Genomic DNA, 26,317 nt, shown 5'->3' with positions numbered 1-26,317 from the left:
GTAGTTAGGGCAGGAATTTGTAATTTGTTCAGGGTGCTGGTGATAGCTCGCTTACTCTTCGTGGAGAACCGTGGGATCTTTAACGTCCACCTACTAATGCCGGCAGATGGGACGCTACGTTTAACGTCCATCCGAGGGACGGCACACACATTGATGGATCACTCTGTCTGTGGTGGTTGTTCATATGCAGCCTTATTTCACAATACAGTCATCCTTCATCTCCACACACTTAGTCTATTTGTTCTTCAAACTAACAACGGTCTGATAATGTAAATCTTCTGTTTACTCCTTTTAACCACTTGTCAGCAGTGGACTTTGGAGTCATCTTGAAACCATTTACCATGCGGCTTAGACTTCCAAACAGATGGGTCATTTGGGACCAATTGCAACAGACTGTCGACGAGCAGTAACCTACTATTTCTGAAAGGGACCATAAGTCCTTGGAAGGACAGAGAGAGAATAGCACCACAATTATACATTCAATAAGTAAGATTGTTCCCTCAATTTCAGATATTGCCATCTGGTACTCACTGGAGGTTGCATTTGAACCTCAGCAGAGTATAACAGCAGGGAAAATGGAATTTCTCCAGTTTATGCTGCTTCCTGCATCCTGAGGAAAATTCTGAAGCATTTACTACTTGTAGATGAAATCTTCGAGTCAAGTCCCCCATTTTTATTTGATGTACCATGTGCATAGTCTGCAAAGCATTGGTGCTGCTGAAGCAGTTTATTGGCAAGGATTAGACTAGGTGCTTTGCCATTGCTCTATCCTTTTAAATGGCGAGCATCAAGCAAGGAAGCAGCAAGCACCATTTTGAAGTCTTCGGTATGATTCGGCCAGGGCTGACAGGATGGCTTAGACTCTGGACTCTGTAGGTACATACATTCACCTCTAAGCTGTTGAACCCAGCTTTGAATCCCTACCCAGCTATAAAAACTGTCATCCTGGTGTTTCACAGGCAGAGGATTCATCAGTGTTTGTGCCATCACTTGGATGGATGTTGGTGGACGTTAAAGATCCCACAGTGTCTTTCGCGAAGAGTAGGTGAGCTATCACCAGCACCCTGAACAAATTACGAATTCCTGCTCTAATATATAAGGGGCACAGCCATGCCCTCAGCCATTGATGCAACCCAGCAGTCTGGTGCTGCATAAGAACGAATAATTGTCCACCAGGGTTCAAACTACCGTCATCCAAGACTCCAACCATAACACCCCCAATTCTGACCAAGCCCCCCCAATAGCTGGTTTTTTTTCTCATAAAATTTCTGACACTCATGTTAGAGCCCTAACATTTGCAAAAAAACAGACAAAGTAACGTCCTGGACCACATCAGGTGACCCACCCCCTCCTCCATGTGATGCCAACCAATGGGGTTTGTCTCTACTTTATCTTCGAAATGGAACATTGAGCATCGGCAAGGTGGTTGTTGGCCTCCTCTCACTGCAGGCAGGTTGGTGGTCTTTGTCTTCTACCGACTCCTCTCCGGCCTTGCTCCCCCTGCTCAGTCTGTGCTCTGTCCCCCAAATATTCCTGCAGGACGCACAAGATCTGCCAGCAACCCTCTTATGGTGAAATTGACAAAATCAAGACTGCTCACCTTCACTCTTTCATTCGGCTTTACTCCCACCTCTGGAACAAACTCCCTCACTCTCTTCAATCCCACTCCTCCCTCCACATCTTCAAAACAGCTGTTCACCACCATCTTTTATCTTCCCCCATCCAAAACCCCCGCTAACCCCCACTCTAGCGGGGAAAATGGCCTTAAAACGATCATTCATTCATTCATCCAAAACCTTGACCTTTAATTCATCCCCGTTAAAACACCCCAAATCCACCTTTTTCAAAATCCATTTTCTTTCCTGAAATCCCCTGTAGTGTCTATCTTGCATCTTGTTTATCCCGTGTACCCCACGCCAGCCCTCTCCCTGCCACAGATCTCCCGATGTCCGTTGTCCACTGTTGTGCTTCCCTCGTCTCCCGTTCCCTTTATTATGTTTCATGTGTTTTCTGTTTGTTAGCTCTTTCACGAGCCTCGACTTTGTATACAAAAAAAAAGTAAGGAAGCAGAAGAGGAAGTCCCATTTGAAGAAAGAAAAAAAAAAACTCGGGGTCAGTAGGGTCTCCAAATGCGATTCCAGGATGGGAATCGAACCACCAACCTGACTCGGAGCGGATGCTCTAATCCACCTCCAAGAGTATATAATTTACTCTCCTAAGATCCCACTACCAGACTTTGTAGTCTAATGGTTAGAGCATCCGCTCTGAGTCTCAGAGGTCAGTGGTTCAAACCCCAGCTGAGTCATACAAAAGACTTCAAAAGTGGTATGTGCTGCTTCCTTACTTGACTCAGCATTTAAAAGGATAGAACAGACAAAAAGTTGGGAAGGCAATGGCCAAACCACCCCGTAAAACCACGAAACTGCTTCAAAAAATGCACGAAACTGCTTCAGCAGCACAAACACTGTAAAGAGAATGGCACATCAAAGGAAGACCCGATGTAACACTGTCTAGCCCTTAAGCACGTCAGCATGGCACAGCCCTCAACGGTCAGAACACCCAATGCAAAAGTCGTTGAGGAGCTTTAACACTTTATTTTTAATTCAAAAACAAAAAACTGCGTGTTCGGAATGTAGCCGATTAAATGGTGTATAAAATGTCCAAATTTATTGGGAAAAATAAACGAGTAAATTTCCACAACTGCATTGTCTGTAAATTCTGACAAATGAAAAACACTTCCAGGATTTGGCTTTGCATAATTAATGACACGGATGAGGTTAAGGCTACTTTCATCCATCAGTTAATATTGACAAGGTTCAGATTTCAGCGGAAGAATCCGAGCTTCTCCCTCAGCCATTGTTCTGTGAACTCGTCCGTGCTTCTCAATTCAAATACCTGGGAGGGGGGGGGGGGGCGACAGTAGTAAAAGTCAATTAAATTCTGATCCTTTGGAATCTGACGTGAGAAAAAGTAATTATTATTTTGTACAGAGTGAGTAAAAAGTCCAGAAACATATGACCAAGCATCAGCTGCCAGCCTCTCCTTCCTATGTTTCTAGACTTTAGACTCGTCCTGTATACATGGTCGAAGCTCAGCTCATGGAAGAGCGAGTACACCCGAACCACTGAATGGATCAGGATGTAACAGATGAAAGAAAAAAAAATCACTAAACAAGCAAAAGGAGCAGTGGAGACACACGAGGAGCAGTGGAGACACACACGAGGAGCAGTGGAGACACACACGGAGCAGTGGAGACACACGGAGCAGTGGAGACACACGGAGCAGTGGAGACACACACGGAGCAGTGGAGACACACACGGAGCAGTGGAGACACAGGGAGCAGTGGAGACACAGGGAGCAGTGGAGACACACACGGAGCAGTGGAGACACAGGGAGCAGTGGAGACACAGGGAGCAGTGGAGACACACACGGAGCAGTGGAGACGCACGCAAGAGGAGCAGTGGAGACGCACACAAGAGAAGCAGTGGGGACGCACACAAGAGGAGCAGTGGAGACACACAAGACGAGCAGTGGAGACACACGCGAGGAGCAGTGGAGACACACGCAAGAGGAGCAGTGGAGACGCACGCAAGAGGAGCAGTGGAGACGCACGCAAGAGGAGCAGTGGAGACGCACGCAAGAGGAGCAGTGGAGACCCACACGAGGAGCAGTGGAGACACACGAGGAGCAGTGGAGACACACGAGGAGCAGTGGAGACACACGAGGAGCAGTGGAGACACACACGAGGAGCAGTGGAGACACACACGAGGAGCAGTGGAGACACACACGAGGAGCAGTGGAGACACACAGGGAGCAGTGGAGACACACAGGGAGCAGTGGAGACACACACGGAGCAGTGGAGACACACACGGAGCAGTGGAGACACACACGGAGCAGTGGAGACACACACGGAGCAGTGGAGACACACACGGAGCAGTGGAGACACACACGGAGCAGTGGAGACACACACGGAGCAGTGGAGACACACACGGAGCAGTGGAGACACACACGGAGCAGTGGAGACACACACGGAGCAGTGGAGACACACACGGAGCAGTGGAGACACACACGGAGCAGTGGAGACACACACGGAGCAGTGGAGACACACGGAGCAGTGGAGACACACGGAGCAGTGGAGACACAGGGAGCAGTGGAGACACAGGGAGCAGTGGAGACACAGGGAGCAGTGGAGACACACAGGGAGCAGTGGAGACACACACGGAGCAGTGGAGACGCACGCAAGAGGAGCAGTGGGGACGCACACAAGAGAAGCAGTGGGGACACACGCAAGAGGAGCAGTGGAGACACACGCAAGAGGAGCAGTGGAGACACACGCAAGAGGAGCAGTGGAGACACACAAGAGGAGCAGTGGAGACACACGCAAGAGGAGCAGTGGAGACACACAAGAGGAGCAGTGGAGACACACGCAAGAGGAGCAGTGGAGACACACGCAAGAGGAGCAGTGGAGACACACGCAAGAGGAGCAGTGGAGACGCACGCAAGAGGAGCAGTGGAGACGCACGCCAGAGGAGCAGTGGAGACGCACGCAAGAGGAGCAGTGGAGACGCACGCAAGAGGAGCAGTGGAGACGCACGCAAGAGGAGCAGTGGAGACGCACGCAAGAGGAGCAGTGGAGACGCACGCAAGAGGAGCAGTGGAGACGCACGCAAGAGGAGCAGTGGAGACGCACGCAAGAGGAGCAGTGGAGACGCACGCAAGAGGAGCAGTGGAGACGCACGCAAGAGGAGCAGTGGAGACGCACGCAAGAGGAGCAGTGGAGACGCACGCAAGAGGAGCAGTGGAGACGCACGCAAGAGGAGCAGTGGAAACACACACAAGAGGACAAGTCGAGACACACACGAGGAGCAGTGGAGACACACACAAGAGCAGTGGAGACACACACAAGAGGAGCAGTGGAGACACACACAAGAGGAGCAGTGGAGACACACACAAGAGGAGCAGTGGAGACACACACAAGAGGAGCAGTGGAGACACACACGAGGAGCAGTGGAGACACACACGAAGAGCAGTGGAGACACACACAAGAGGAGCAGTGGAGACACACACAAGAGGAGCAGTGGAGACACACACAAGAGGAGCAGTGGAGACACACACAAGAGGAGCAGTGGAGACACACACGAGGAGCAGTGGAGATGCACGCCAGAGGAGCAGTGGAGACGCATGCAAGAGGAGCAGTGGAGATGCATGCAAGAGGAGCAGTGGAGAGAGGGGGGAAACATCAACAGCAGAGTTGAAGGCAAAAGTAGAGGGAGACTTGGACAAACAATGGGTGAGGGGAGGTATGTGGGGTAGGAAAGGATGCATGGGGTGGATGAGATGGATACAGAAGGAAACTCAGGAGGGAAAACTGGAAATTTAGAAGGAGGAGGGATTGGGGTGGATCAACGAGGGTAGAATTGCATAAAAGTGAGCTTTCATTGTTGGATTACCGTCATTTTCCGTCCCCCATTTTTGTCCCCCGACGCACCGCGGAGCGAAAGGGGGACTATGGTTTTCCCCTCCGTCCGTGTGTCCGTCCGTCCATCCGTGCGTGCGGGCGTGCATGCGTGTGCGAAGGACCGCATTCGAATTTGGTGTGTGGGTGCAACCCACGTCAAAATCCAAGATAGCCGCCGCCATGTATGTCTGATGCCATGTATGTCTGAACCTTGTGAGCGGAATATCTTGAAAAATAAGCGAAGTACCAACTTCTAATGTGGTGTGTGGGTGTATCTAGGCATAAGGAAGAACCCTATTGAAAATTGGGTCGCCACGTCAAAATCCAAGATGGCCGCCGCCATGTATGAACCTTGTGAGCAGAATATCTTGAAAAATAAGCGAAGTACCAACTTCTAAACTTCTAATGTGGTGTGTTGGTGTATCTAGGCTTAAGGAAGAACGCTATTGAAAATTGGGTCGCCACGTCAAAATCCAAGATGGCCGCCTCCATGTATGTCTGAACCTTGTGAGCGAAATATCATATCATAGCATGTTTTCTGCGTCTTCCACTTTGTCAACTCACATCACTTCCCCGACGGGGGACCTAGGCGTAACGCTTGTCCCAACTAACCAGCAGAGGGTGCTATGAACTCGTACCTATTGCAGTGCTTCGGAACACATTCTCCTAAAGATCAACAAAGGGGCAATACCCCTGGTGCTCACCTGGTAGAATAAACAGTATACTGCACTGACTAAAGGTATTTTAAACCAATTTCAATGGTTACTGGAAGACAGGGCAGCATGTAGAATCATACTAACATAATCATAAGACTTGAAACAAAAACAAATAAATACCTATTTGGGGGGTGGGGCAACCGCCCCCCCCCCCCCCCAACCTCCTCAGACCCCAATTTTTCCAATGCCTTGAACAAACATTGGTGCATCACGGATGAAGGTTGTGGTGAAGTTTCATCAAAATTCAGAGAAAAAAAGCAAATACCTAATTTGGGGGGCAAGCCCCCTCCCCCTTAGACCACCTTAGACCCCGATTTTTTAAATGACAGGAACAAATTTTGGTACAACACAAGTGATCAAGGTTGTGATGAAGTTTCATTGGAATTGCGTGTGTAGTTTTTGAGAAGAAAGCAAACACCGATTTTAGGGGGCAACCCCACCCCCCAATCCCCCGTAGACTCCCAAAGGGGCAGATTTTTTTTAATGCCGTGAACAAACTTTGGTACACCACAGGTGGTGAAGGTTGTGATCAAGTTTCATCGAAATAGTGCGTGTCATTTCAGAGGAAAAAGCAAATTCCTATTTTGGGGGGGTCAAACCTGGATCCAATTTGACCCCCAGTAGATCCCCTTAAACCTCGATTTGTTTTTTTTAAATGCCGTGAACAAACTTTAGTCACACAACAAATATCATTTGTGCTAAATTTGGTCGCAATCCCATCAGCGGTTTCGTTGAAGTGTTTACGGACGGACGACGCGGATGACTGACGGACGCGGACGACGCGCTATCGGATGACTGACGGACGACGCGTCCGACGGACTGACGGACGACGCGCTATCGCATAAGTTCCCCTAAACTTCGTTCCAGGTGAGCTCCTAAAAAAAACGATCTGCACATGGATTATCCTGCTCTTCTTCCTGCCCATGGTACACTGAATCCTGTGGTGAGGCAGTCGCCTTGCAACAACTTGCCTTCTCTTCCTGGAAAGCAAACCCACCCGAAGGTCATCTCGGTGCATTCCACAAATCCCACAAGTGTGTGTCCACTCTCAATGGAGCCATAAAAACAACATCCGTCCAACCTCAAAAATGAACCCTCCTATAAAACCTGGTGGCACCTTCCGGAGTATGCTCCTCTGCCATCCCTTCAAATGGCACCACATCCGACTCCGCTTGTGAGAAGGCAGAGTGCCTTAATTGTGTGTTTGCTTCCCAAACCCCTCTCTTGGTACCCATCCTTCCCTGTTATACCCAATTGCTCCTGAACTCTGTTTTGCACCTGAGAATGTTCTTTCAACCCTCGACTCCGATGGTGTAACTGGACCGGACCGCATTAGCTCATGTGTCCTATAATACCTGCTCTGCTGCTCTTTTTGCCCTGTCATTTGCCCTAGGTTATCTTCCATCTGTTTAGAAATCCACCAACATCACTGCATTACATGAAAAAGGTGCAAAAACTGATCCTCTCAACTAGACTTCCAATCGTCAGCAAGGTCATGAAATCCATCATTGCAGTTGATATGAAATCCTTCCTTTTCTCCAATGATATCATCTCAGATCACCAATTTGGAATCAGACCAGGCCACTCCACCTTGGACATGCTGCTTGTACTTATACTCGCCCAACAATGGATGGACCATGGCCCTCTCTCTGGACATAGTTCGTTCTTTTCATACAGTCTGGCATCTCGCCTTATTCTCCAAACTTTATGTACCTATGGCATTGAAGGCCAACCCCACACATGACTCTTGGAGTTCCTCTACTATCGTAGCCAATGTGTCGCACTCAATGGAATCCTTTAATCTCTCCATGTGAAGGCTGGAGTGCCGCAATGCAGTGTTCTGGGCTCAGTCGAATTCCTGCTCTTCATCAATGATCTCTGACTCTGGAAATTCCCCTTCATCTGTTGATTATTCCACCCTCTGCCATGACATCCCTCATCCTTCAGACAGGTGGGCTGCAGTCTCTTCAGATCTTGACAAGAATCACAAGATGGTCAAACATTTGGAATATATCCTTCAATCCTGACAAATCTGACACAGACACAGACACACACCGAGAGGACCATATGGTGACCACCCAACCCCCATGTACTTTCTTAACAATCCTCCTTCAGGAAGTTTATTCACGCAAACTCTGGGTCTCACTGTCAGTGATGATCTTTATTGGGCAAACACATTTCAAAGTTGGCTTCAAAGCCAGCCAGTGACTGCGCATCTTCCATTTCCTCCATTGTACAAAGTCTTTCCTTGGCACACCTGAACCGCTATCCACCTACAAGGCCTTCATCTGCAGCTTGATGAAGTACCACCATCCCCTCTGGGCTGGCTCCCCTGCCTCACATCTCGCTCAGCTGACACCATGAAAACCAAGGCCTTCAAGACTTCAAGATTATTAGAATCTCCCACGATGAAGCTGTCTATGGGCCTATATTCGCATCGTAGACAGGTCAGTGGTCTCTGTCTTCTACCGCCTTCTTTCTGGTCTTGAACCTTCTGCTATTTCCATGCTTTGTCCCTTGTTCCATGCTCCATGCTCCCTCATGTATCCGCACGGCATACCATCAATTCCATTCTGGTGAAACTCCAAAAACCCATGATCACTGGCCACCTCTACTCATTTGTTCCTCTTTTTACCCTCCTGTGGAAATCAACTTGCCATATTCTCTTCAATCTCATTCTTCCCTCAAGGTCTTCAAGACAGTTGTTCACCACAATCTCAGATCATCCCCCATCCAAAAAATGATTTTGTCTACCCCCGTTAACCTCCCTTCCCCTGCTCCAAACCCTCCACCTTCCAAGTTTCCAGTTTTTTCCTTCATGAACCTTAATTTTTTTCCGTTACGTCCTGATTCCTGATCCATTCAGTGTTCTACCTCTTCCACGAGCCAAGACTCTGTATACAAAAATAAAGACGAAAAAAAGGTGGAAATCAGTAAAGTGCGGCCTCTCCTTCTTGAATTATGTAAACTGGCAGCGAAACCTCACCTTCGTTAGCTGTGCACTTTTCACAAGGTTATTCTTGGTTCCTGCATACATCATCTGCAGATCTGGTTTGCAACCTGCGGTTAAAAATTTTTTTTTAATGGGTGTAAAAGGATTGAGATCCACAGTTAGAGCAATATAATCCACAAAAATTATTGAAATGGTCGAACACAAATACAAGATTGCAAATTTGTACCTTTTACATCAGCAGCAATTTTTTTGTAAAGGAGCTTTTTATTTATCAGGAATGCAAGCAAGTATTGTGGAAAAGTAAAAAATAAAAAATAAAAATCAACCCCCAGTGTACGCGCCCCCAGATCAATCAATCAACCCCCAGAGGATGGAAAATGGTTCACAATCGGGTAAAACGTCTGACCTTGCGGGCTGATGAAGATGAAGCATAAAGGGTAGGAGCATCGTCCGTCATCGTGTTTGTACTTATAACTGTACAGCACAAACGTACTGAAGGTCAAAGGCACAAGTTGGAGTTTTGAAAACAAAATGTTTGAACCAGCATTACTTGTCTACAAACTTCGTGTATCATCATAGCTCGGAGTCGAGGGAGTAGCCAAAGGCTTGGTGGTGGCCAGAAACAACAGGGCGGCAGGGAAGACGAACATCCATCGCAGGGAAGAACGTTGCAGGGAAGACGAAGTTGTAGCAACGATTAATTAACTGATTAATTAAAATTAATCACAATTAATTACGTTACGCTTATTCTAAAACACGCTTTAAGAAATAACTAACGTTACGCTAAACAATTTGACCCCACTAGGGTCATTCCTACAACTATACATGTATACTTAGTCAGGTGGTCCGGCTCATTCACCTTTAAACCATTTAGCCTAGGTTTGAACCTCAACCCAGCTATTACCTGTCATCATTGTGTTTGGCATGTGGACGTTAAGAATAGTTAGGCGGGTTATCGTCAGCACCCTGAAAAACCTACAAACTTTTGCCCAAATCACCTGCAGTCGAATGTCAGGCCTGGCTTCCTGATTTGTGATAGACAGGACAAAAGTGTTCCCCGGTCGAACCTACAAGAATGTGGGAATCATCAAGACTGTTAAATAGTAGGATGTCATCACATGTTTTGTTCACATGTTTTTGCTGAGTGATGCATCATCAGCTGCTACACTACTACCCGTAGCATCAGTCGGCCTACATGGTGCTGTAGAAGGCTTTTTGGCAGTATCCTCAGCTTACCATACCACCATGGGAAAGTAATCAATCCATGGATGCATTTCTTGCACCTTGGCCGTTATACCTGTTTAGACATGCCTGTTTTACAGGAACAAAAAGTTTTAAAACATTTCAACAAAGCTGAGGTTGTATATTGCAGCAGTATGTTCAAACAAAGCTGGTCAAAATACACATGCATCTTCTACTGAAGGCCAAAGCTCGTGGTTATACGATGCACACACAAAATGGTCCGTGACTCGTGATCCCTTACTGAATCTAGAGAGGTTCCAGGGAACCTGAACTCAACTGGTCTATGTCAATATGTTAGAATATGCATAATAGAACCACAAACTATATCGTTTATATGTGCTAAATATATATGACAAAAATTGATTTTTCAATATGGCCGCCCTGCTGCGCCCATTTTTGGGCGTGCAACGCCCAAATGCAATCCCAAACTACTTTATGTCTTAAAGATGCTGCATAACAAGTTTCATCAAATTTAATCAATATTTGTGACTTTTAGAGCGTAGACGTCGAATTGTTTACAGACGACAGACGAACGACAGACACTGGGTGTCGACAAAAACTCAGCTGGACATAGTCCAGTTGAGTTAACAAAGGTGGATACTTCAAGACCGGGAGTACTCCGTCCCACCTCCTGAAACCCACATATGGAGACAACAACCAAGGGCACACACACACACACACACACACACACACACACACACACACACACACACACACACACACACACACACACACACACACACACACACACACACACACACGTTGTACCAAACAAGTTTTCTGTTTAGGAACCACTGGCAATCACCTCTGTTTCACAAGAAATCATTCCTTTCTTTTTTTTTTTGTTACAGATCAGGGATCCCTGGAGGACCAAATTTATAGTTGCCCAAATGTCAGTTTGTAATCTTTTTTTTTTATAACTGGTGCGCTAATCGACCCTACAGGATCACAAGCTGGCGACAACCGCTTGGCACTTGCTTGCGGAAAACCGTGATAGTTTGGCTATCCTTAAACTCATCAGCATCAGCAGCGTATGACTGCAACCACTTTGAGGTTGCATCCTGTCAGGTTTGCCGTCCAACCGACATTATAATATACTAGGGCATGCCCGTACTATATATAAGCTAGGACGTGCCCGTACGTGGGTGCCCGTTCCTTGCCAAAAAAAAAAAAAAAAATTTGTGTAGGGGTGTGTGTGTGTAAACATCCTAGGGCGTGCCCGTACGTGGGTGCAAAAAAACATGCGTGCAAACAACAACAACAAAAAAAAACTTTGAAACCACGTGGCAGTAACGACCACAGAACCCCCCCCCCCCCTCTATTTACATGAATGGTTTGGTCCATTCGCAACGACCACAGAACCCCCCCCTCTATTTACATGCAATGGTTTGGTCCATTCGCAACGCCAAAGCGAACGGCGAACGGCTAAATCGCCATAGCTCGGTAAGTACTTGTCCGATTAATTTCAAACCTTGAAAAGGCACATCCTCGGGTCCCCAGCAATATACCTGGCAAGTTTAAAGTATATCGGACCCGTGGTTGTCGAGAAACAGCGGTCACAGACAAACATACAAACACACATACACACATACACACATACACACATACACACAGAGATTAATGGAATTATAGATAGATTTTACTGAAAGAAGAACTCTCGCCAATACCCAACCCAAAGGCACGAAGAGCGTGGCATTTACTTTACTAGGGCATGCCCGTACTATATATAAGCTAGGACGTGCCCGTACGTGGGTGCCCGTTCCTTGCCAAAAAAAAAAAAAAAAAAAAATTTGTGTAGGGGTGTGTGTGTGTAAACATCCTAGGGCGTGCCCGTACGTGGGTGCAAAAAAACATGCGTGCAAACAACAACAACAAAAAAAAACTTTGAAACCACGTGGCAGTAACGACCACAGAACCCCCCCCCCCCCCCCTCTATTTACATGAATGGTTTGGTCCATTCGCAACGACCACAGAACCCCCCCCTCTATTTACATGCAATGGTTTGGTCCAAAGCGAACGGCTTGCAGTGTTTGGTAAAGAAATCGCCATAGCTCGGTAACTACTTGTCCGATTAATTTCAAACCTTGAAAAGGCACATCCTCGGGTCCCCAGCAATATACCTGGCAAGTTTAAAGTATATCGGACCGGTAGTTGTCGAGAAACAGCGGTCACAGACAAACATACACACACACATACACACATACAAACACACAGAGATTACTGGAATTATAGATAGACTAGGGCATGCCCGTACTATATATAAGCTAGGACGTGCCCGTACGTGGGTGCCCGTTCCTTGCCAAAAAAAAAAAAAAAAAAAAAATTTGTGTAGGGGTGTGTGTGTGTAAACATCCTAGGGCGTGCCCGTACGTGGGTGCAAAAAAACATGCGTGCAAACAACAACAACAAAAAAAAACTTTGAAACCACGTGGCAGTAACGACCACAGAACCCCCCCCCTCTATTTACATGAATGGTTTGGTCCATTCGCAACGACCACAGAACCCCCCCCCCCTCTATTTACATGCAATGGTTTGGTCCATTCGCAACGCCAAAGCGAACGGCGAACGGCTAAATCGCCATAGCTCGGTAAGTACTTGTCCGATTAATTTCAAACCTTGAAAAGGCACATCCTCGGGTCCCCAGCAATATACCTGGCAAGTTTAAAGTATATCGGACCGGTAGTTGTCGAGAAACAGCGGTCACAGACAAACATACACACACACATACACACATACAAACACACAGAGATTACTGGAATTATAGATAGATGAGCTTTAATGGTGATGTAGTTACTACGCAATATGTCCCACAATGCTGGTGAAGCAAGTGCGGCAATAAAATCGCTTTAAAACGGTTTGTGCCCTTTTAGGGGTCAAAGGTTCGTTGGGATTGACTCACTGTTAATGGTGAAACAGAGGAAACGTGATGCAAAACAATTTCTGATTCACTTCTCCTTTCAGCCGAGTTACACCATGCTCAAACCAACCGACTCAACTTCCATCGTTTAAACAAAAATATATTCGACAAAATGCACGATAACACATCAAACAACAACGGCACTCAGTTGAGCGCACACCTCTGCCAGGTGAACAGTTTACGTTTTGTATCCTAGAGTAGACCAGAAAATCACAATACAGAATCACATTTAATCAAAATCATCCGTCCACAACTTTTTGAGATTTCCTGCTTTGTATCGTTTTTGACCCGATCTCCCAATGGTGAAGAATCACTTTAAAAAAAAAATTCTAGTAGCCGGATCCGAATCCGGATCTTCACCAAAATCTAATAATTTCGTCCTTGTCAAATACACTACATCTCTGCCAAATTTCATCCGAATCCGTCCACAACTTTTTGAGATATCTTGTTCACAAACAAACAAACAAATGAACATATGTCACCCACAGGGTGAACCGTATCTTGCCAAAATGTGAAAATTCCGTTTTTTCGTCATGACGTCATCAAATGACGTCATAGCGTCAAACTGTTTACAGATCTGGGAAGCACTCATCAAGGGCATTCATATGAGGTATTACTCGATATGGTACCTACGATTTCAAAATTTGACCTTGAGGTCAATAATTTTCGACCTCCAGCGCTAACCATGAAGGTCAAGGCCGATCGCCACCAAAAACTAATCAGCTGAGCGCCGGACCATATACTAGATTCCCATGAAGTTTGGAGACGATCCGATCAAAGTTACTCAAAAAATTAGTGTTTCGTCGACCTCCATGATTGACCACAAAGTGACCTTGACCTTTGACCTTGACCTTCAAAATTTTGTGTGCTGAAGGGTATCTCTATAGGACTCTGATATGCGAAGTTACAGGAGTTTCCAATAATAACTGTGGCCTACAGAGTGATCTAAACGTGAAAAAAAAATGATTAACCACAAACAAAAAAACAAACATACAAGCTGACTAATACATCTTGCAAAAACTTCGTTTTGGCAAGATAACAAAGACAGATAGGGGTGTAAACATAACCTGCATCCACCTTCAAATTCATGCTCCAACAAACAAGGTCGGGGTAGATGCTCCGGATTTCCTCCTCTTACCACGTAACACGCAATCGCTCGTTTCCACTTTTGGTCGGGACGGTTCGCTGATGTTGGCAGATCCTAATGCACAAAAAAAAATTTTTTAAACTCACTTATGCCACCACACCTTTCCACATATTGACCCAAGAGAATTTTCTTGCACTCTGTCCCAGCACACCCATTGCCCTCGAGTGTCCTCTTCCTCTCTTTTTCCCACCTTAGCCTCGATCGAACCCCTCTTTTGATTCATTTTACAGCGAAACAAAAACATTTGCATTCTCTATCCAAGGCCTTTCCTTCCTATTCGCACTGCCACGTAACCTCTCTTTGTTTCAATCTCCCATCTGCTTCAAGAATTGCCAGCATGGCATTCCATTCCTTATCCGAACAGTACGTCGACATCGCAACAGTCAGTAGGTTAGTGTAACTAGTAACGAAGCCTTACTTCAGCAACCTTATACTCATCTGATAAGAACTTACCAACATGAGATAACTATTTATTTATTTATTAGCATAAAACCGTTAGTTGTCAGTGATGGATGCACATGAAGCCATCTTCTCGGCCATTAACCTCTCGGTGGTCTCTACCCCGATTGGATGCACTCCGCATCATAGGAGCTGCCACCTGGCAAGACTGCCAAGATGTCCAAATTCCCATGCGCTGCTGTGCTTTCCTGAACCTCCACATTTCTCAAAAATGAGGGGAAAACCCGAGCCAACCAATCGTGTTTCATAACAAGGCCTCTTTGGAAAAGCACATTTGCAATTTGTCACCAGCGGATGCAAAGAGGTAGACCTCGCAAAAAGATGATGCAATCAGCATGGCCTCGTGCGTGCGTACCATAGAAGTGCACGTTGTCATAATATGAAGTATTACATCTTATACTCGTCTGGCCTGACAGGATGGCCTTGAGGTACGCACACTCGCTTCTATGCTGTCCAGCCTGGGTTTGAATACCGGCCCAGGTATAAACTATCATCCCGGTGTTTCATCAATGTATGTGCCGCCCCTCGTATGAACGTTAAACTGAGCGTCCCGTCTGCCGGAATTAATTGGTGGACGTTAAAGATCCCATGGTGTCCTTCATGGAGAAAAAAACCACCTTTAGAGGCCATTTTTCCCCGCAAGCGGGGGTTGGCCTTTTTCGGGAACTGTGGTTGTTGTTGTTTTTCGGTCCCCTTTTTTCCTTCACTTCCCTTTTTTCCCTTTTTTCGGTCCCTTCATGGAGAGAAGGTGAGAAATCACCAGCACCATGGCAAAAATAAATCCCCCCCCCCCCCCAAAAAAAATGTTGCCCCTAACCTCATGTTCCCCTGAAATGATTTCTATTTATTTACACCGATCGAAGGCTCATTGGGGAGGGTGATGGCATTCACACCTGGGCATACTGGGATCACCGGTTAAAATCCCATATATCGTGTCGATTTGCTCATTAGCTATCGATCGCCTCGTAATCCGTGCAAAGGTACACCCAGGGAGTCCTATGTGCGACACGTGTGCAAGCTCTTCCTCGAGCCTTGAACACTGCAGAACATCTTTGTTATTATCGCAAGTAACTTTGTAGCTCTTCGCCACCTCGGAATTGAGCAATTCCTACCTGCGTGGGTTTTCGCTTATTCCGTACTACCTCTACCGTCCTACTTCAAAAATGTGCTCCAGTGATGGGTATGTATGTAAATATATGTGTGTATATATATATATATATATATCTTCATCACCAAAGTTATGCACAACGTACAACAAACAAACATGGAAACAGCTCATTGCCTTTAAGGTATAAAGGATATCTCGGTTGTCTCTCGGGAAGTTGATCCTTCAGATCTTCCACGGAAATGTCCTGCAGTGACAAGGTGAGTTCCTCATACACCAACCAATCAAATCGGGTGCGAGTTATTAGGAGGAAGGGAAAAACAATAGTAATTCATCATGTATTCGGTGTGAGCACAAATATGTTGTTTTTAACCTCGTACTCTTCATCCAGCACAATCGTCTTCCTTTGTTTTTCGACCTTCACTGGAAAACACACAAAGGCAGAGACTCCGTCATGGTTATACGAGTCCGTCCCTGTCTCTTCACTGGTACCTGCATGTCATTGCAACACCAAAGGCTGATTGTGCAATTATGTTAGCTCTCTATTGCTGCTCGAGGACGGGGAAGACCGAGAAAGACTTGGCTAAAGATGGTGGAGGAAGAAATGCGGGCAAGGGGGTTAACAAGGAGAGATGCAGAAAATAGGGCAAAATGGAGAAGATCGTCATGGGGCCCGCAAGGCTAACCCCCGCTCCAGCAATGAAAATGGCCTTAAAATGCATGTTGTTGTTGTTGTTGTTGTTGTTGTTGTTGTTGTATTGCTGCTCGTGTTGCTCATGGCTCCCATTGAGGCAAGTTGAAGCAGGTAAACGTTATGACCTTTGCCTCACACTCGGGGAGCCTCAAGGTTTTTACTTTTCTATTGTCTGAAAGCTTAAACCACAGAATCAAATGTCATTTTTAATTGTGGGGAGGGATTCCAAATTTACTGCAGTGCATGAAAGACGGCGTTGAAGGAACTTTATGCAAAGCCAAAAAATAGTAATAAAATGTAAGAGAATGTGTATTACCTCCACCACCATAGGTCGGAGGTCGTTTTCACCTCTGTCTGTGTGTCTGTCTGTTTGGGAGTAAGATATCTCAAAAATTATGGATGAATTTGGACAGGTTGAATGTGTGAGAAAGACGAATCGATTTGATTTTGTTGAAGATCCAGATTCAAGAATTGAATTTTTCAAGTGATTCTTCACCATTGAGAGATAGGACCAAAAAAGATATACAGCATGACATTTCAAGAAGTTGTGGATGGATTATGACAAAACTAGGTGGATGAGTTTGGTACGTGACAAGGACAAGTCGATTCGATTTTGGTTCAGGTCCGAATCCAGATCAGACCCATCAGTTGATACAAAATGTAAACTGTTCAGCCTGGCAGAGGTATGCACTCTACCGAATGCCATTCTCGTTATGTATACAAATACATGGCATGCATTTTCACCGACGTCTACCCATTTCTGCATATGTAATAAGTAAATGAGCCATATAGCCACTGCACAAAGGTGTCTGTCTTCATTTCCCATTATGAGAACTTGAGAAAAGAAAACAAAACCGTATCCGAAGGAAGCGGTGCCGTTTGGCAGTATGTGTGCAATTCACGCAAACTACAGGACTTCCAGATACTGACAACTATAGAACCCTTTAGAATCCAGTGAATGACCCTTTAGAACCCATTGGAATTACCCTTGAGAACCCATTAGAATTACCCTTTAGAACCCATGGAAATTACCCTTTAGAACCCATGGGAATTACCCTTTAGAATCCATGGGAATTACCCTTTAGAATCCATGGGAAATACCCTTTAGAACCCATTGGAAATAGCCTTTAAAACCCTTCAGAATTACCCTTCAGAACCCATTAGAAGTACACTTTAGAACCAATGAGAATTACCCTTTACAACCCATTATAATTCCCCTTTACAACCCGTTAGAATTACCCTTTAGAACCCATTAGAATTACTCTTTACAACCCATTAGAATTACCCTTTACAACCCATTAGAATGACCTTTTACAACCCATTAGAATGACCTTTTACAACCCATTAGAATTACCCTTTACAACCCATTGGAATTACCCTTGAGAACCCATTAGAATTACCCTTTAGAACCCATGGGAATTACCCTTTAGAACCCATGGGAATTACCCTTTAGAACCCATGGGAATTACCCTTTAGAACCCTTCAGAATTACCCTTTAGAACCCATTAGAACCAATGAGAATTACCCTTTAGAACCCATTATAATTCCCCTTTACAACCCATTAGAATTACCCTTTAGAACCCATTAGAATTACCCTTTACAACCCATTATAATTACTCTTTACAACCCAGTACAATTATCCTTTACAACCCATTATAATTACCCTTTACAACCCATTAGAATTACCCTTTACAACCCATTAGAATTACCCTTTACAACCCATTAGAATTACCCTTTACAACCAATTAGAATTACCCTTTACAACCCACTACAATTATCCTTTACAACCCATTATAATTACCCTTTACAACCCATTAGAATTACCCTTTACAACCCATTAGAATTACCCTTTACAACCCATTAGAATTACCCTTTACAACCCATTAGAATTACCCTTTACAACCCATTAGAATTACCCTTTACAACCCATTAGAATTACCCTTTACAACCCATTAGAATTACCCTTTACAACCCATTAGAATTAACCTTTATAACCCATTAGAATTACCCTTTACAACCCATTATAATTACCCTTTAGAAACGCGTTGAAAGAATACCCTTTAAAGCCCTTCAGAATTCCCTTTGGAATCAAACTGTGGGTTTAAAAAGGTCTTCTTCAAGGACACATACACTACCTTTGAACTATTCGATCAGTGGAGGACAAAAGCAAATGGGAGTTGGTGTTGTGTCCTGAGTACCAATTCGACTCATGAAGTAATCTCAGCACAAATGAAAAGGACAAAAATCCTACAGAACGAGGCCATTGAAAATATGGACAAACACCTTCTCAAGATGCAATGTATAATTAGGGCAGTAAACAAAAATTAAATTATTACTTTCGCCGCGTGCCGAGCTTGGAGTGAACAATCGAATATCCATTTCCTAGATCTCCTTGGTATTGCCAATCGTCACAAGTTTGGCATCGCCTGCCAAGTCCTGTAGCTCTTGGCACTGCACCGTTGTGTGCAGTAAAGGAGGCTTTCATCCCATGCCTTGCAAAAGAAGCTCCTCCACTGTGGGCCGGATCACTTGCTGCCCAACAGGCCCTAAATGCGATGCAGACTAGGCTCTGAAAATTGTCTCCTATTATGAGGCCGGGGCACAGGGAATGCTGGATCATTTCCAAACGTTACATAATGCTTCCTTACAAGACTAGTCTCAAAACCTCAGTGAGTTCTGCTGAACTTAACAGGCTTTCAAATACAGTACTCCATGCGTACGTAGCCTGGTGTTGGCTTAGCGGTTAGGGTGCCGGCTTGGGATCCTAGGATCCTGGGTTCGAATCCCGGTCGATCGCTGAATTAACGCCAGGGGGGTTGACTCAGCCCGTCATCCTTCCGAGGTCGGCAAATTGAGTACCAGCTTGCTGGGATGAATGACCACGGTGTGTACCCCAGCTTAGAATAGGTACACCGTATCCCTGCGCATCGTAAGAGGCGACTAAGGGTTGGCGCCAGGAAGGGCATCCGGCCATAAAAACATTGCCTCAAACAGGGAACCATGATTGTCATGGGGCTCTACCCGCTCTAGCGGGTAAAATGGCCTTTAAACGATCATTCATTCATTCATTCATTTTTTCACTCCATGCGTACTCAAATTCCGTGCACTTCCAAACCCTACCGCTATCTACCATGTGCAACTCCTTCAAACCATCAAAACCAATTGTTTTTCCCCTCCACATGCAGAAATTCATTCATTAAAAGGAAAGACCCCTTGGAACAAAACTCTGAAAAAGTTGAACAGCTTGGTCCAAGAACCGTGATCCCTTACCGAAGAGGAGGTGGATACTTTGGGTCCGTTGGGTCCTTAAAGGGATACTTTGGGGGCATGCAAGCATACACGACAGAGACCACGACCACGACCACACACAAATCAACAGAAAGTGGATGAAGCAACATTTCCGTGCTCATCACTAGTCAACGACAAAGTATGATGCAATGCCATACCTAGACCTAACAAGGAAGTGCAGAATAATTCCTTCCTCTCCGAAGGACATTAGTGAGCCACCTGGGCTTTTCCCTCACAATCTGAAAAGTCTCTTGAAATTAGCTGAACTTCCAAAAACATCCAAAATTCATATTACTGCTGCCTTCAACCGGATTCTAATCCACAACCTCTGATGCCAATCGTGTCCTCACGAGCAGGCAATTTTGTACATCAATTAAAGAATGAAAGTTTATGCATTTTATAAAATTAATAAAAAACGAGATAGGGGCTTCTGGTTGTTCCGTATTCTTTGGAATCACTGGACTCGATATAACCCACATTGGCTAAACAAAATACCATCTTTGTGAAGATGAATTCACCAATAACATGAGGAAAGAAAGACTGAGCAACTGATAAGGCCAGTTTCACTATGAACCCAACTAAACCAGACCCATGCCAAGTTTACATTCCCGTCAGTCCATGTTGTGCATTTATCGAGCATCCAACACATATAGACACGTGTGATACGGGATGGCCAATAGGTACGCACACTCACTTCTAAGCCATCTAGACTGGGTATGAATCCCGACCCAGCTACAAACTCTTATCACCCTGTTTCGCAGGCTGGCCGATTCATCAATGTGTGCCATCCTTGGCACAGGATGGACCTTGATCTTTTCTACCCCCGCTAATTTCACCCCAAATCCACTTTTTTGAAATACCAGCTTCTGTCCTGGAAGTCCTTGGTGTCCTTGTGTTTTATACCTCTCCCCCTCCCCCCACCCCCCTCCCTTCCCACGCCTCCTCCCCCCAAGCCCTCTCCCGATGTCCCTGCTCTCAAATGTTGTGTTTGTGTGCTTCCCCTTCTCTCCCCATCTTGTCTTCCGCTCCCTCTTTTTATATATTTTGTTTGTCTGGTTGATTTGTTTGTGAAATAAATGTTAGCTCTTTCACGAGCCTCGATTCAGTATACAAAAAAAAAAAAAAAAATCCCTCGGATCAGCATTTATTGCTGGACATTCACGATCCCATGGTGTCCTTCGTGAAGAGTAGGCGAGCTATCGCTGGAACCATGGCCAAATTACAAATTCCTGCCCGAACGAGCAGAGTGCTGTTAGCCAGCGATGCCACCCACAGTCTTGTGCTGCATATTAACGAAGAAGAACCACGTGTAGTTTTGTCGCACTTGCCCAATAAATCACATGCTGTTCATGCAAAGGAAAAGCAATCTGCAAAAAAATGTAACCCAAAACAATTAAGGCTCATTGATGATCTTGTTCACATCATTTATGTGAAGATTCCCGTTGAAATGATGTTGGAGTATCTTTCCAGAAATTAGGGGTTCTACGGAGACCCGAAGTTGTACAAATCGAAGCATTCCCTCTGTTCAGGCCGCCATATTGACACAGAATCCACATCGGGCACCCAAGTGACACTGCAGAAAGGGAGGTTGGAACCCAGACTCATCCACAACTTTCTGAGATATCATGCTATGTATAGTTTTTGGCCACATCGCTCAATGGTGAAAAATCATGTTAAAAATTAAAATAAATTCTAATATCCGGATTCGGATCTTTACCAAAATCCAATAATTTCGTCCTTGACACACAACCAACATGTCCACCAAGTTTCGTCTGAATCCGTCCACAACTGTTTGAGATAACCTGCTCACAGACAAACAGACAGACAGGCAGACAGTAGACGGGTGAAAACACAACCTTCATCCACCTTTGGTGCGGAGGTAATGACGTCATGATTTTTTATGAGCATTATGCTTCAGCACGTTTGATGTTAACTATATTTTGCAATTCCAATTCATGGCTGTTTTGATGAGGTAAGAAGGCAACAGCATAATTTCAGGTGTCTAATGCTTTACTTATTTCTGAAAATGAGCAAGCCCCGATACAGAACTCAGTAATTTGCAACTCAAAATCATATCTGTCCAGAGACGACCACCTTTATGCTGTTGAATGAATAAACACACCATAAAGTAATCACGTTAATGTTTTCACCTCAATGTACAAAAGATTGAATGGGTGCCCTTTAGTATTTTTAAATTAAGAAATAAGATTGGACCATTGGACTAATGTATCAGGACCCGGAAATGTACAACCCCCACCCGGCAACTCACAGCCACAATCCGGCAACGCGCTGCCCCGACCCGGCAACACGCTGCCCCGACCCGGAAACGTGCTGCACCGACCCGGCAAAGCGCTGCACCGATCCGGCAATGCGCTGCACCGGCAACACGCTGCACCGACAACGCGCTGCACCGACAACGCGCTGCCCCGACAAAGTGCAGCCCCACACCTGCAACACATAGCCCTGCACCAGCAAGGTGCAGACCCAACCATGGCAACGCGCAGACCCAACCATGGTAATGTGCAGACCCAACCATGGTAACGCGCAGACCCAACCATGGTAACGCGCAGACCCAACCATGGTAACGCGCAGACCCAACCATGGTAATGCGCAGCCCCCACCCTGGCATCGCGCGGCAACCGCACCAGCAACTCACAACTCCGACCTGACAATGTGCAGCCCCAGCCATGCAACGTGCAGCCCCAGCCATGCAACGTGCAGCCAAAGCCAAGGCATCACTCAGCCCCGCCCTGGCATCGTGCAGCCCCGCCCTGGCATCGTGCAGCCCCGCCCTGGCATCGTGCAGCCCCGCCCTGGCATCGTGCAGCCCCGCCCTGGCATCGTGCAGCCCCGCCATGGCATCGTGCAGCCCCGCCATGGCATCGTGCAGCCCCGCCCTGGCATCTTGCAGCCCCGCCCTGGCATCTTGCAGCCCCGCCCTGGCATCATGCAGCCCCGCACCGATAACTCACAGCTACGACCTGGCAAAGCTCAGCCCAAACCATGGCGACGAGCAGCCTCCGCCATGGCGACGAGCAGCCTCCGCCATGGCGACGAGCAGCCTCTGCCATGGCGACGAGCAGCCTCTGCCATGACAATGCACAGCCCCCTGCCATGACAACGCACAGCCCCCTGCCATGACAACGCACAGCCCCCCTGCCATAACAATGCACAGCCCCCCTGCCATGACAATGCACAGCCCCCCCCCCCCAACCAAGGCAACGCACAGTCCCCCCAACCAAGGCAATGCACAGCCCCCAAACCAAGGCAACGTGCAGCCCCCCAACCAAGGCAATGCACAGCCCCCCTGCCATGACAACCCACAGTCCCCCAAACCAAGGCAATGCACAGCCCCCCCCCAACCAAGGCAACGCACAGCCCCCCAACCAAGGCAACGTGCAGCCCCCCAACCAAGGCAATGCACAGCCCCCCTGCCATGACAACCCACAGTCCCCCAGCCATAACAATGCACAGCCCCCCCCAACCAAGGCAACGCACACCCCCCCCAACCAAGGCAACGCACAGCCCCCCAACCAAGGCAACGTGCAGCCCCCCAACCAAGGCAATGCACAGCCCCCCTGCCATGACAACCCACAGTCCCCCAAACCAAGGCAATGCACAGCCCCCCCCCAAACCAAGGCAACGCACAGCCCCCCCCCAACCAAGGCAATGCACAGCCCCCCAACCAAGGCAACGTGCAGCCCCCCCAACCAAGGCAATGCACAGCCCCCCTGCCATGACAACCCACAGTCCCCCAGCCATAACAATGCACAGCCCCCCCCCCAACCAAGGCAACGCACAGCCCCCCCAGCCATGGCAATAGCACAGTCCCCCAGCCATGACAACCCACAGTCCCCCAGCCATAACAATGCACAGCCCCCCCTCCCCAGCCATGGCAACGCACAGCCCCCAGCCATAACAATGCACAGCCCCCCCCAACCAAGGCAACGCACAGCCCCCCTGCCATGGCAATGCACAGCCCCCCCCCCCAACCAAGGCAACGCACAGCCCCCCTCCAACCATGGCAACGCACAGCCCCCCAACCATGGCAACGCACAGTCCCCCAGCCATAACAATGCACAGCCCCCCCCCAGCCATGGCAACGCACAGCCCCCCCCCCCCCCTGCCATGACAACCCACAGTCCCCTAGCCATAACAATGCACAGCCCCCCACCCCAGCCAAGGCAAGGCAAGGCAAGGAAAGGCAAGGAAAGGCAAGGAAAGGCAAGGAAAGGAAACGCACAACCCCCAGCCAAGGTAACGCACAGCCCCCCCTGCCATGACAACCCACAGTCCCCCAGCCATAACAATGCACAGCCCCCCACCCCAGCCAAGGCAAGGCAAGGCAAGGCAAGGCAAGGCAAGGCAAGGCAAGGCAAGGCAACGCACAACCCCCAGCCAAGGCAACGCACAGCCCCCCCCTGCCATGACAACCCACAGTCCCCAGCCATAACAATGCACAGCCCCCCCCCCCAGCCATAACAATGCACAGCCCCCCCCCCCCAGCCATGGCAACGCACAGCCCCCCCCCCCCCCAGCCATGGCAACGCACAGTCAATGGCAACATGCAATGGGCCTTCAGGAATTCCATAGAGAAAGAAAAGCATCAAAGTGTGGGAATGTTTCAGACTTACTGACAATTGCGGCGTCGGTGGTTTCTTTACGAAATCGGAACTTATTGATCCTCGTGATCAGTTCCGGGTCGATGTCACACACAACAAGGTTATCGCCCTGCACACGGAAGGAGAGATCCGTTAGTACAGGTGAGTACCACGGGCGGAAAGAACCGTTGTTTGCAACCGAGGAAAACCTCCATCCGTGGATCAGCAACGTTATGTTGGGGATGCGACGACCCAGAACCTCAAGACCCCGCGAAAGGTCCTCAAGACCCCGCGAAAGGTCAAGACCCCGCGAAAGGTCCTCAAGACCCCGCGAAAGGTCCTCAAGACCCCACGAAAGGTCCTCAAGGACAAGCTCGTCCGTGTATGTGTGTTAGTAACGGCGGAACACAATGGGAGAAACAATAACATCGAGCCGGGAATGACACGGTACACATGGCGCGTCCTTCGATGGGTAATCGGTTCAGGCTCCGTAAATACCAAATCCGTGTAAATATGGTACCTCGCACACCGACCGAGGCCGAAGGTAAACCCTACCATAGTGACCACGATCCTCCGCAGATTGAATCGCCGCCTCGACCCGTTTTCCCTGCTCCTCACCACGTGATGCTCCACGCCTTGTTCTCAACCATACAAATGCTCCACCAACAGGTATTCCGCCGGTAGGGGCCGCTGTGCCTGCTGTTGTCCACCTTGTTTGTACTTTTGTTTTGTGTTTGCACTTTGTTTGGTAGGGTGTTTGTACCTTTGCTTGTGGGTAAATCCCCACGTGATGGATAAGGGGCTCTGTATGTACATCGGTTCGTACCACGTGATGAATAGGGGGCTCTGTATGTACATCGGTTCGTACCACGTGATGGATAGGGGGCTCTGTATGCACATCGCTTCGTACCACGTGATGGATAGGGGGCTCTGTATGTACATCGGTTCGTACCACGTGATGGATAGGGGGCTCTGTATGTACATCGGTTCGTACCACGTGATGGATAGGGGGCTCTGTATGCACATCGCTTCGTACCACGTGATGGATAGGGGGCTCTGTATGTACATCGGTTCGTACCACGTGATGGATAGGGGGCTCTGTATGTACATCGCTTCGTACCACGTGATGGATAGGGGGCTCTGTATGCACATCGCTTCGTACCACGTGATGGATAGGGGGCTCTGTATGTACATCGGTTCGTACCACGTGATGGATAGGGGGCTCTGTATGTACATCGCTTCGTACCACGTGATAGGGGTTCTATATGTACATCGATTCGTATCACGTGATGGATAGGGGGCTCTGTATGTACATCGGTTCGTACCACGTGATGGATAAGGGGCTCTGTATGTACATCGGTTCGTACCACGTGATGGATAGGGGGCTCTGGATGTACATCGGTTCGTACCACGTGATGGATAAGGGGCTCTGTATGTACATCAGTTCGTACCACGTGATGGATAGGGGGCTCTGTATGTATGTACATCGATTCGTACCACGTGATAGGGGTTCTATATGTACATCGATTCGTATCACGTGATGGATAGGGGGCTCTGTATGTATGTACATCGATTCGTACCACGTGATAGGGGTTCTATATGTACATCGATTCGTATCACGTGATAGGGGCTCTGTATGTACATCGGTTCGTACCACGTGATGGATAGGGGGCTCTGTATGTACATCGGTTCGTACCACGTGATGGATAGGGGGCTCTGTATGTACATCGCTTCGTA

General features: G+C 47.4%; 1 protein-coding gene across 1 annotated transcript; it reads right to left on the bottom strand.

Annotated features, from left to right (window-relative positions):
- Window positions 1-2,574: 2,574 nt before the first annotated feature.
- LOC137438137 (glia maturation factor gamma) lies at window positions 2,575-25,293 on the bottom strand. The gene is made up of 7 exons (XM_068133109.2): window positions 25,136-25,293; window positions 24,614-24,710; window positions 16,371-16,420; window positions 16,195-16,244; window positions 9,534-9,616; window positions 9,161-9,234; window positions 2,575-2,895 (listed from the first exon to the last, which is right to left on the bottom strand). Exons 1-7 carry the CDS (start codon window positions 25,136-25,138, stop codon window positions 2,824-2,826), a joined length of 429 nt encoding a protein of 142 aa, XP_067989210.1. The 5' UTR covers window positions 25,139-25,293; the 3' UTR covers window positions 2,575-2,823.
- Between the last annotated feature and the right edge of the window lie 1,024 nt (window positions 25,294-26,317).

Source organism: Myxine glutinosa, chromosome 12 (assembly GCF_964187855.1).
Source record: "Myxine glutinosa chromosome 12, kmMyxGlut1.1, whole genome shotgun sequence".
Taxonomy (NCBI): Eukaryota; Metazoa; Chordata; class Myxini; order Myxiniformes; family Myxinidae; genus Myxine; species Myxine glutinosa.
Note: the sequence above shows the minus strand (reverse complement) of the source record. Positions and strands in the feature narration are given on the sequence as shown.

Bases quoted from the DNA above. Each gene is read 5' to 3' on its own strand.
- LOC137438137 (XM_068133109.2), bottom strand. The intron at 16,245-16,370 runs GTTAAAAACAAC...TTGTCACTGCAG, and splicing joins TGCTGGATGAAGAGTACGAG to GACATTTCCGTGGAAGATCT. The intron at 2,896-9,160 runs GTGAGGTTTCGC...CCCCCCTCCCAG, and splicing joins AAAGTGCACAGCTAACGAAG to GTATTTGAATTGAGAAGCAC.